At 58.2% G+C, this 11,703-nt stretch overlaps 2 protein-coding genes across 4 annotated transcripts; one reads left to right on the forward strand and one right to left on the reverse strand.

Moving 5' to 3' along the window:
• Nucleotides 1-51: 51 nt before the first annotated feature.
• CHPF (chondroitin polymerizing factor) lies at nucleotides 52-4,931 on the reverse strand. Of its 2 annotated transcripts, none has more exons than XM_019021909.4 (4): nucleotides 4,327-4,931; nucleotides 2,721-3,294; nucleotides 2,051-2,230; nucleotides 52-1,740 (listed from the first exon to the last, which is right to left on the reverse strand). In XM_019021909.4, the coding sequence occupies exons 1-4, from the start codon at nucleotides 4,638-4,640 to the stop codon at nucleotides 481-483; spliced, it is 2,328 nt and encodes a 775-aa protein (XP_018877454.1). In that variant the 5' UTR covers nucleotides 4,641-4,931; the 3' UTR covers nucleotides 52-480. The 2 variants fall into 2 exon arrangements, with proteins under 2 accessions (XP_018877454.1, XP_018877455.1); XM_019021910.3 differs by having other exon boundaries at nucleotides 2,745-3,294; nucleotides 4,327-4,640.
• A 146-nt stretch (nucleotides 4,932-5,077) lies between these two features.
• Nucleotides 5,078-11,695, forward strand: TMEM198 (transmembrane protein 198). Of its 2 annotated transcripts, none has more exons than XM_004033260.5 (5): nucleotides 5,078-5,479; nucleotides 5,792-5,996; nucleotides 8,616-9,191; nucleotides 10,264-10,466; nucleotides 10,829-11,695. In XM_004033260.5, the coding sequence occupies exons 2-5, from the start codon at nucleotides 5,831-5,833 to the stop codon at nucleotides 10,964-10,966; spliced, it is 1,083 nt and encodes a 360-aa protein (XP_004033308.2). In that variant the 5' UTR covers nucleotides 5,078-5,479; nucleotides 5,792-5,830; the 3' UTR covers nucleotides 10,967-11,695. The 2 variants fall into 2 exon arrangements, with proteins under 2 accessions (XP_004033308.2, XP_018877456.2); XM_019021911.4 differs by having other exon boundaries at nucleotides 5,827-5,996.
• The last annotated feature ends 8 nt before the right edge of the window (nucleotides 11,696-11,703 follow it).

The following is an 11,703-nucleotide window of genomic DNA, read 5'->3' on the forward strand; positions in this document are numbered from 1 at the left end:
GTCCTCCCTCCCCCACGCCTGCCTACCCTTTCAAAACCTCTGAATCACAAGTCCACATTTGGCCAGTTTATTAAAGGCAGGGAGCTTCAGCAGGGTCCAAAAGGGAGAAGTTGGGAGATGCCCCCTCCTCAGCTCCCTCCTTCCCCAACAACTCTTCTACAGCCCAGCCCCCAGGGCCCAGAGGCAGGGCTGGCGTCAGGCAGACTGTACTGCATAAATACGTGGAGGCCACAGCCCGAATCAGCAGCGTCAGGGGGCAGGGAAACTGGGTTTGGGATGAGAAGGGGGTGGCTCTGGGGGCACCTCCCCCAGTGCTTGTCCAGAGCCCAGGGACCCACAAAGCCAGAGAGAGGACCAGTGGGCCAGCTTGGGGTCTGGCTACGGCCAGCCCTGCCCAGCGAGGCTGGCAGGTGGCTCTGGTTTTGGGGGAGAAGTGGGGTGGGGTGTGGCCATGCCACGGCCCACGGGGACAGGGTGGGGTCAGGTGCTGTTGCCCTGCTCCTGTTCAAAGAGTAGCATGGCCAGCTGGGTTCGGGAGCCGAGGCCCTCAAGCACGCTCTGGCGGCAGCGGTGGTACAGGTCCTCACTGAGCCTCGCGCTGCACGTCTGGGCCCGGTAGCGCTGCAGCAGTGCCGGCTCCACCGCCCGCAGCACATGCAGACTGGAGAAGTGGAGGAACAGCTCATACACATCCAGGCTCTCCAGCAGCTCCTCTTCTTGTTCTGAGGCTGCCGCCAGGCGCCCACGGGCTGCCACGTAGTCGGAGTTGTAGAAGCAGGCCTCGCTGGCTGCCTGGCGATCAAAGCGGCCAGTGTCACGGCCCAGCTCTGGGGGCCCAGGCCCTTGTGGTGGGGCTACAGCTGGGTGGAAGGCTTGGAAATGCATGGGAAAGAAGGCCTGCCAGCCGGAGATGGCATGCATGCGGCAGCGGTTCAGGAAGTCAGGCGTGAGCACTGTGTCTGGCCCGGCCAGCAGGAACAGTGTGTCCAGCGGGTGCTTCTTGGAGAGTAGATCCATGAGGCGCAGTGGTGAGGGTGCGGCTGTCTGCACACTGAGCCATGGCACCCGGGCACCGGGGAAACGCCGCTCCAGCTCTGCCACGTGGGCCTTGACAGGTGCGAAGACATCTGCGTGGGCCGCGCGCTGGGCCTGGCGCGGCTCATACAGTAGCAGCAGGGTCAGGGCTGCCGCAGCATCACCAGGCTCCAGTGCTGCAGTGGCAAAGGCCTCCAAGAAGCCAGGGGCCAGGTCACGCTCAGCCGCAGCTAGAGGCAGCAGCACAGTGAGACGTGAGGCCTCAGTGACATAGGGCACAGGCAAGATCTCCACGCGGCTCAGCGGCCGGAGCAGCTGCACTCGGCGAGTGAGGGGCCGGCGGCCTCCCTGGGGGGTCAGTGCCTCCAGCTGCAAGTCCAGCATGTATTCCATACCCCGGGCCGGATCAAAGCGTCGGTAGCCATTCACCAGCTGCTGCTTCTGGAGCCGCAAGGCCGGGTGGTAGCGGCGGTTGAGCTCCTCTAGAGCTGTCCCCAGAACATCGGCCACATCAGCCCGGTCAGCCCCACGCAGTGGGCAGCGGGGTGAGCCATCGGCGCAGGAGAAAGCGTGCTGCTCCGTGAAGTAGTCCCAGCGCAGCACCTCAAAGCGGGAGGCTGGGCGGGATGGTGCTGGAATGCCCACGGGCCAAGCAGCTGCCCGGTCCCCATCAACGGCCAGACGGCTGGTATTCTGGATCTCCCACTGGATCAGAGAAACAGGCCATGAGCAAGGGACAGATCAGAGGGAGCAGCACACAGCTGGGGGACTGGGTAGGCAGTAGGTGCCACTCAGGATGGGCCCCTCATCCCCTGCCAACCTCTGCCCACCCAGGGCCCATACCTATCATTTCCCCAGCATACACAGCCTGGAGGCTCATCAGAGAATGTAAAAACAGGCAGGGGCTGGGAAGTAGTTTTGTTCTGTGATTCTAGTGCTAACTTGTCATTTCTCTGGGCTCTGTGACTTCTCAGATCCTGTCCCCGTCACTCCGCCACCCCGACCTAGACCATACCTGTAACTCCTGGATCTCCTGGTACGTGCGTTCCAGTTCAGCTCGGGCGAAAGCCTTGTGCAGCTGGTACATGTGCACAGGGTCACGCACAGGGTGGGCTGTCAGGGCACTTCGGAAACGAGGGTCCTCCTCCTGCACTGGCTCCCCAGGGCTCAGCTCCAGATGGCTATAATGCACCCCCTGGGGAGAGGAAGGGAAGGGATCTGTGATGAGCTGGCATTGTCTTCCATTGTCTCATAGTAAGTGTCTCATCTCCTCAGCCTATGACCTGTTGTGGACGTGCAGTCTGAGGGTTTAAGTCTACCTTGACCAGTTGTGAGTCTGTGTGACCTTCAGCATGCCTCCGCTAGCTCATCTGCGAAATGGGCATGCGTCCTGTCTCAGAGCTGTCCAAGGGCTAAAATAATAACTAACATCAAATGCCTATTATGTACAAGGCTCCCTGATTTTTTCTAATCCTTGTAACAACCCCGAGCAATAATTATTTCCATTGGCACAAAGGAAGATACTGAAGCCCAGGATATTTAGTAATTTACTGGGGGTCACAGAGATAGAAAATAAATGTCCGAATTGGCATGGAAAAGCAGGCCTGTATCTCCAACATCCCTTTGCCTCTCAGAGGGATTTGAACATGACAAGGAGGTATCAGTGGGATAGCTTATCATTCCACCTCGTGGTCACCAGTGCAGCCCACCCCGGTGGCATCGAGAATGCAGCGACCCAGCCACTCGTCAGGGCGCGCACTGACGATGTCGTTGCGGCAGCCTTCCAGGTGGGGGCGCAGTTGCTGCAGCAGCATGCGCGACAGCAGCACCCCAAAGCCTCCGTGGCAGTAGCGGCCGGGGGTGGGCTCTCCGCCGATGAAGTCCTGGGGCCGGCCCAGATACAGGTGGGCGGCGGAGGCCAGGCTGAGGTGGCCAGTTAGGCGTGCCAGGCCGTGCGCCTCGGTGTAGGTGGTGTCAGGCACCAGGAAGAACCAGTCAAAGTCGTCGCCGTGCTGCTCCAGCAGGTGGCGCAGCGCCAGGTGCAGGTGTCCGATGGGTCGCTCCTCGCCCAGCGTCACCACTGCCATGCCAGGTGGGGCCCGGCGGCCCCGTGCGCCCGTCAGGAACACCACACGCTCCAGCCGGTGCCCCAGCGTGCGGTTCACGGCCACGCCCAGCGTGGGCAGCGTGGCCTGAGAGGTCAGCACCGCCACCAGCAGCCTCTGCCTGATGCCCAGCTCCGTGCTGATGTAGCGGGTCCTAGGGGAGGAGATGGCACAAGCTTATCAAAAAGACAACAGGGCGGGGGGTGGGGGGGTGGTCAGCACAGACTCTGGCAGGTCACGTCTTCTCTGTATCTGTTTTCTCACCTATGAATAGGTTAAAAATAAACCCTCTCTCCCAGGGGTCATGAGGATTTAAACGAAATGGTCTTAAACAGGTAGTGCTTTGCATTTGGGAGATGGCAATACCCACCCAGATAGGAGAGAGATATTGTGGGTCTGACTCCGGGGTTCGCTACTTAGTAGTTATGTCCTTGAGCATGTTATTTAACCTGAGCCATCTGTAAAATGGGACTGATTATATCTGTTTAAAGCACCCAGCCAAACACTGGACACACCACGTATCTACTCATTTCTATATAAATATGCCATTATGCCATAAATGCCTCACATAAATGATATAAAGGAACGTTTGGCATAGGGGTGTACTGAGTGTTTTTGCGGGGAGGGGCAAACTGCACTCAGGGGCTCTAGGAACTTACCTTTTGGTAAGGCAGAAGGTAAATTGCAGAACCAGCATTTGAACCCAATGTTACTTAGAAGTTATTTCAACTCATCAGCAGAGACATTAATGAGATAGGTACATTCCTCCCTCCCCCATCTCACCCTGAGGTGGCCCTTGTAACCCACTCAGGAACAAGAGATCCAGGTAAATCCTAGTTCTCTCCTTTCTCTTTCCCTGTCTCTATACACTCACCCTATATACAAGTCATTTCTCTAACACCAGCAGCCCAGCCAGGGAGCTAGTAGGATCTCTGGGGTGCCATCGCGTCGAGCCGGTTTAGGACACAGGCCAGTAAGTTCAGCCCAGGCCGGGATAGGGCCCAGAGAAAGTCTCGGACTGGCCCCACGGCTCTCGGGAAGGCAGGGCCATCGGAAGTTATCGGGGCCCAAAGACTTCCTGGCTCGCCAGCCCCTTCCTTCCGGAGCCCAACCCGGGCCGGGGCGACTTCCCCGCGCGCTTCCCGGCCGCTGCCCAGGGGGTAGAGCGGGCGCAGCCGATCACTACCTGACGGCCTTTTTGGCGGCCTGGCCGGGCTGTGCGGGGTGGTAGGGCAAGACGCGCGGCTCCCAATTCTCCCCGGCGCCTTCGCCGGCCCCGGGCTTCTCGCGCTCCGCTCCGGGCTGCACCGAGTTGGGCCGGCGCGCCGCGTTGGTGTTGCCGCGCGGCGGCAGCTCAGAGTCTCCAGGTTGGGGCGGGCCTGGGCCGCACGGCTCCTCCACCCAGGTGACGCTGAGCAGGCTCAGGGTGAAGCCCAGGGAGATGCCCACGGCCACGGGCCCTGCGGGCCGCAGCACCGACAGCAGCAGCGATGCCCGCATGGCGCCCGGACCGCGGGTCCCGGGCCCCGGCGAAGCCCCAGAGCAGCCAGAGGAGGCTCCGAGGGGGCGGGACCGGGGAGGGGGCGGATCCGGAGGGCTCGGGCCCCGCGGGCGGGCCCGCTCCCTCCCCGCAGAGCAGAGCCAGCGGCCCGAGCCGAATCCCCGGAGCCGCGCCTCGATTCCCCTCCAGCAGCTGCTCTGGGCTGCGCAGGGTTCTTGCGCTCGGCACTGGAGTCTCAGCCGCGGCCGCAGCTGTCCGACGTGTCACTGCAAGGGCCCCGCCCCCGGGGTGGGGTCTCGGGCTCTCGCTACCGGAGAGGGAGGAGAAGGGGGAGGTTAAAGGGGAAGGACCCCCGGAAGTGCCCCCTCCTCAGTGCGGGAGAGGGAGACGCCGGGGGCGGAGTCCCCTGCCTCCCGCGGCGTGGTTGGTGCGTCCCAGGTGACGTCAGAAGCAGCCCGCCCCTGCCTGGATGGTGCGCCCTGAGTGACGTCAGGAGCAGAGGCCGGAGCTGTCCATCAGCACCAAAGGCCGCGGGCGGGCTCAGGGCATGGGGCCGCGGTTCTGGGGCGGCCCGAGCCCCGGCTCCTGCGCCTTCCCCTTCCTCAGGCCCAGCCCGAGTTCCCGGGCGCCGCGGGACTGGAGTGCCAGCCGGTGTTGGACGTGGAGCGGCGCCGCCACCGCGCCGACACCATTCTCTCCGGCCCAGCAGCCCCCTTCCTCGCACGACGGACTTTCCCTGGACCCCAGTCAGTTGGAGCCTCTGGCGCCCCGCAACCCCGGCCCCTCGGGCCTCTGCACAGCCTCTTTCACTCAGAAGCTCAGGTCGCCTCCAGCCCAGGTAAATCTTGGACAATCCCATATTGAGCCGCCCACAGATGAATCTCTTGGCTGCCTCCTTCTCACTGGCAGCACGCTCCCTTCATCCCCCCTGACTCCCGTCCCTCTTTTAACTTCATCCCAGCCTCCAATAGCTAGGCACTTTTGTTTCCCTTTGTCTTTGCTCCCCACTCCAGAGATGCTTCCAGAGCTGCACAAATGTGGATACCACTCCTTTGTCCACTGTCCTTGCTGAGTTCTCCCAATCCCTCTCCCACCCCCATCCTGATGGGGACCCAGGACTCCTCCGTGACCCCAACTTTCCCTCTGTCAGGTTAACTTGGGAGGGTGACTCCCTTCTATTCCCAGCACTATGCCGGGGACTGTGGCAACACTGCGGTTCCAGCTGCTGCCCCCGGAGCCAGATGATGCCTTCTGGGGTGCACCTTGTGAACAGCCCCTGGAGCGCAGGTACCAGGCACTGCCGGCCCTCGTCTGCATCATGTGCTGTTTGTTTGGAGTCGTCTACTGCTTCTTCGGTGAGATCCCCATCTCATCCCTCACCTGGGCTCCCCAGTGTTTCCCCGAGTTCTTTTTCTGGGCCCCCAAGTCTTCTCTGAATCCCTCTACCATCATGAATAATTCTTCCTTTTCTTTCATCCCACACATTTATAGATTGTCTAGACTCTAGATTATAGGAAAAACAGGTTTTTGGATTAGGCACACCTGAGTGTGAATTTACTTAGCTTTGCAGTTACTAATTGTGATGTCTTGGGCACATTAATCTGTCTGAGCCTCAGTTTTCTCATCTGAACAATGATCACAATATTTGTCTCATGTAGTGTTGTAAGAATTAGTAAGCATTCAATAAATAGTAGCTATTGTGGTGAGGATGTGTTTGGGTAACTGTGCTAGGTAGCCACTGAAAACACTTAGCAGGGTTATTACACATGGTCCCTTACCACAGGGCATATTGTCTGACACGGAGGAGACTCCCTGGAGCATTTACACCTGGGATACATATTAGAGTGGGCTGGATGGTGGTCACACACATCCATCCAGCCTACAAGGCAGACTCTGGTAATCAGAGCTGCTGTGAATACTTGTACAGGACGGGTACTAAATAAGGGAGCTCAGCTGAGTGGGCAAGTGGGGGCTAAAGTCCAGCTCATGCTCTACCTGACAAACTCTGGGCCTTGGCACAAAGCTGCTTTGCCTAGAGAAAGGCACACCTTTTTCTAATATGCATAAAGGTGCCAGATGGGCTAGTGGCCCAGTATAATGGGAGTAAGTGACCAGTGGCTTTGCAGCAAGAGTTACAGAACTTCAGAGAGGAGAGTGAGCTCTATGGGCTGGGGGCCCAAGGAAAGCCTCCAGGAGAATTGTAGGTGAGTGGGACCAGTGGGGGCAAATGAGTCTTGGGGGCTGGGGTTCCAGGTTGGGCAGAGGTAGTGCAAGACTTGTGTTCTGCAGCCTCCCCCTGCAATGGGTGGGTAGACAGGGTTGGGAGCCAGATGGTCCCTCCCATTCCTCCCCCAAACTCTGGGCTGAACAACTGAAGAGTAGGCAGGAGGAAGTGCCCCCCGCAAGGGTTCAGGACACGTTCTGGGCCTCCAAGGATTCTGTATCACCTCACCCCCTCCATATCTGTACCCACTCCCTCTGCATGTTGCTCAATGCAGCCTCATATTCCCTCTCCTGGGCTTCCTGACATCCTACCCCTCTTGGATGTCACTACTCCCAGGCTCATGGACTCTGAGCCCTTGTCCACGCCCTACTCCTCTCTGATCACGAGCCTCCTGGACTCTCATACTTCCCCCCACTCCTGGAAGTGACTCTACTCTGTTATCTTTCTTTTTGGCTCTCCCTGACTCCTTGACCCCCATCTCTGATTTCCATCTTTCCAACTATTCAGAATCTCCACTTCCCTCACCCTTTCAAGTATCTCTAATGGGCTAATGGCCCTATAACCTCCTTATTTCTGAAACTCCACAAACACTGTTTCCTTCTCTTTGATTCTGTGTGACCTCATGTAAGCCTTAGTGACCTCCACCTCCCCTCACCTCCAGTTATGTCATTACCTTCCATCCCTCTGACCCCCTCTATTACTCCTAGTTTTGATCCCTGGTTACTCCTCTCTAATTCCCATAACCTCATTATCCGATCACCCCTCCCCATACTGTGATCCCAGTAATTCCTTGTTTTGGTCTCAGTGTTCCTCTCTCTTGGAAATCGTTTTATACTCTCGATGATTCTATTTCTGTCAATCTCCCTAACCTACAAATACCTCATTTTCTGGGACAACTCCCCAGTAATGCTGCTACTCTGTCCTCTTTGTAACCTTTCAGTGGTGCCATATCTCTGAAGCCCTGTGACCCCCAAAGACTCATCTTTCTGAACCTGTGTGACCCTCACCTCTCAAGTTTCTTTTTTTTTTTTTTTTGAGACAAGAGTCTCGCTCTGTCACCCAGGCTGGAATGCAATGGTGCGATCTTGGTGCACTGCAACCTCTGCCTCCTGGGTTCAAGCGATTCTCCTGCCTCAGCCTCCTGAGTAGCTGGGATTACAGGTGCGTGCCACCATGCCTGGCTAATTTTTTGTATTTTTAGTAGAGACGGGGTTTCACCACGTTGGTCAGGCTGGTCTCAAACTCCTGACCTCATGATTCACCCGCCTTGGCCTCCCATAGTGCTGCCACCACGCCCGGCCCTTCGAGGCGGGGGGTATTATGATTTCCAAATACCTCATCTCTGTGAGCAATCCCTTCTCAAAGACCCCAATGACTCTTTTGCTGATCCCCTTGGGACCCCAGTGACTTATCTCTCTGACTCCTATGATCCGAAAGACACCAATGCACGAATTCACTCTTGACTCAAAAGATTTATCCTAACTCCTGTGATCCTCAAATACATCAACCCTCATGATCTCAATGGTTATGTTTGCCTTCCCATTGACCACCAACAGCCATCTCTCTAACCTCCCCTGACCTCAATGGCCCCATCACTGATGCCCTCATGACTCCAGTGACCCTCAATTCTCTGATCTTAGTGTCTTTGTCTCTGGTTCCCCTGGGCTCCCATGTCCTTGACCCCTTGGACCTGCTCCCTCCAGCCTGGTGCCCTCATCTTGGCCCCTCACTAGCCCCTGTTCCCCTCCAGGTTACCGCTGCTTCAAGGCAGTGCTCTTCCTCACTGGGTTGCTGTTTGGCTCGGTGGTCATCTTCCTCCTCTGCTACCGAGAGCGGGTGCTAGAGACACAGCTGAGTGCTGGGGCGAGCGCGGGCATCGCTCTGGGCATCGGGCTGCTCTGCGGGCTGGTGGCCATGCTAGTGCGCAGCGTGGGCCTCTTCCTGGTGGGGCTGCTGCTCGGCCTGCTGCTCGCAGCTGCTGCCCTGCTGGGTTCCGCACCCTACTACCAGCCAGGCTCCGTGTGGGGTCCACTGGGGCTGTTGCTGGGGGGCGGCCTGCTCTGTGCCCTGCTCACTCTGCGCTGGCCCCGCCCACTCACCACCCTGGCCACCGCCGTGACTGGTGCTGCGCTGATCGCCACTGCTGCTGACTACTTCGCCGAGCTGCTACTGCTGGGGCGCTACGTGGTGGAGCGACTCCGGGCTGCTCCTGTGCCCCCACTCTGCTGGCGAAGCTGGGCCCTGCTGGCACTCTGGCCCCTGCTCAGCCTGATGGGCGTTCTGGTGCAGTGGAGGGTGACAGCTGAGGGGGACTCCCACACGGAAGGTAAGGGGGCACAGGCCAAGGTGGACATGAGAGGAGTGGGTGGCCAGGGATGGGTTGGGGGCCGAGTGACTGGGGAGTGGGGGACAGCAGCAGAAGGCCTCGATGGCGGTAGAGAGCTGACTTGCTCAGGGTCTGGGAGGATAGCACCCAGGTGCCATCATTCATTCCACAACAACATATGGAGTGCTGGCTCCGCACCAACCCCATTCCAGGCACCAGGGATACAGCAGAGATAACACAGACAAGGTTCCTGTCCTTATGGATTCAAGGCAGGCAGGAGATAGATAACAGAGATGCAAACAAACAACATGATTCCAGTTGTGTAGAGTGATATGACAGAGACATTGTGCAGGATAATGGTGAAAGAGTGACCTATGGAAGCTACTAGAGTTAGGGTGGTCAGGGAAGGCTGCTTGAAGGAGGTGATATGTAAGCAGGCACTTGAAGGCTAAGGGGCCAGCCATGCAAAGAGCTAGAGAAGAGGGAACAGCAAGGGCGAGGGCCCTGAGAAGGAATGAGCTCAGCTTGCTTGAGGAAGTGGGGCAGGAGTATGGGAGGTGAGGTGTGGGAGCCAGTGATTGCGTGGACCCTCTGGGTCGTAAGAAGCACTCCACATTTTATTAGAAGGGCAATGAGACTTTAAACCACTGGAGGGTTTAAAGTAGGGGAGGATAGAATCTAATTTAGCTTTTGGGATGCTCATTCTGCTGCCGAGTGTGGAAAGCATTGGAGGGAGCAAGTGTAGGGGGAAACCAGTGAAGCAGCAGCTGTGATTGTCCAGTGGAAAGATGATGATGGCTGGCCTAGGTGATTGGGAGAGGGATGACAGCCTGGAAGGGGGTACCTGGAAGCCTAGGAATCTTCCATAAAGACCTATGGAAGAAAAGAACAACAGCGGGAAGTCCCCTCTGAGAGGTAGGAGACCAGGAAAGGAAGTGACAGGGTGGAAGTAAGGGGTTATGGACAAGAGGAATCTGGAAGCCTAGAGCCACAGGTGGGATGAGAGAGGGAGGGCTCAAGGGAAATAAGGCACACCGTCCTCTGAGCTCCTTCTCTACCCATCCCACCACAGTGGTCATCAGCCGGCAGCGCCGACGCGTGCAACTGATGCGGATTCGGCAGCAGGAAGATCGCAAGGAGAAAAGGCGGAAAAAGAGACCTCCTCGGGCTCCCCTCAGAGGTCCCCGGGCTCCTCCCAGGCCTGGGCCACCAGACCCTGCTTATCGGCGCAGGCCAGTGCCCATCAAACGCTTCAATGGAGACGTCCTCTCCCCGGTGAGCTCCCTGAGCCCATCCAGCCAGAATGAGAAGGAAGTGTGGAAACTCTGTCCAAACAGGACTGGGCTTTCCCCACGGGCTGGTTGCTATCTAGAAGGCCTGTTTGTCCATGGACTGTTTGTCCATGCATCGGAGCCCATGCACCAGGGGCTTGGCGGGTCCAGCTGGTGGGGGAATTGGGGGAAAGGTTCCTGAGTATGGGTTTTAAGTGGGATATGGTATGTGGTGGGGTCTCAGGGCTGTGGACTCTGGGTCTACGGCAGTCTATAGAAGTGTCAGGCTTGTGGGAATTCAGGAAGAGGTGGCTTTTAGGGCAGGATTCTGCGGTGGGACTCACACCTATGTTTGCTCCCCCACAGAGCTATATCCAGAGCTTCCGAGACCGGCAGACCGGGAGCTCCCTGAGCTCCTTCATGGCCTCACCCACAGATGCGGACTATGAGTATGGGTCCCGGGGACCTCTGACAGCCTGCTCAGGCCCCCCGGTGCGGGTATAGCCGTATCTGCCTGTCTAGACTCTGCAGTCACCAGCTCTGCCAGCTCGAGGAGGCCTGCTAGGCTGCCACTCAGCCTCCTGGCTTTGGCTGTCCCTCTCCCCAGCCTGGAGAGGGCTGGCCTGGTCACTAGAAGGGAGGATTGTCTCAGGCGAGTCTTGGCCTGAGAGGAAAGCCCCCTTCCAAGCTCCCAAGAGGCTCCTGAGGAACTCGGGGTGTGAACCCCATTGGGGTGTGCTCAGGGTTGTGAGTGTGTTGCCCGTGTGTCTGTGTGTGTGTGGGTGGGGGGGGTGGGTGGGCTTGGAGGGGACGCTGGGACCCTTGCCTTAGATTTCTGACTGGTAGGGTTTCTCCAGGCTCAGCCCCACCTCCTCACCCCCTGCCAGGGTCCCATGGGCCACCTCCTGCATGTCTCCGCGGAGGGGCTACCTTCCTTCCCATCGCCCTGCCTCGCAGCCAGACTCATCTAAGGGTTCTTGTCCTTGTCTATGGGGCAAACTGTAGCATCCCTCACCCTGGTCCCCTGGCCTCTGCAAAGCCACCAGCCTGAGGGCAGTGGCAGGAGATGGGGGTGGGGGGGGGTGCTGCTCTGGGCTGGGTTGGGAAGGGAGTTGGGGAGGGGTTTAAATGCACGGTGCATGTCTGGTGTCTGTCATGCCAACCTGGACACCTCATGCTTCTGTCTCCCCCACCCCACTCTGTTTTACTTTTTTATAAATGTGCCAAACTGTGTGGCCTCT

This window comes from Gorilla gorilla, chromosome 11 (genome assembly GCF_029281585.2).
Source record: "Gorilla gorilla gorilla isolate KB3781 chromosome 11, NHGRI_mGorGor1-v2.1_pri, whole genome shotgun sequence".
Classification (NCBI taxonomy): domain Eukaryota; kingdom Metazoa; phylum Chordata; class Mammalia; order Primates; family Hominidae; genus Gorilla; species Gorilla gorilla.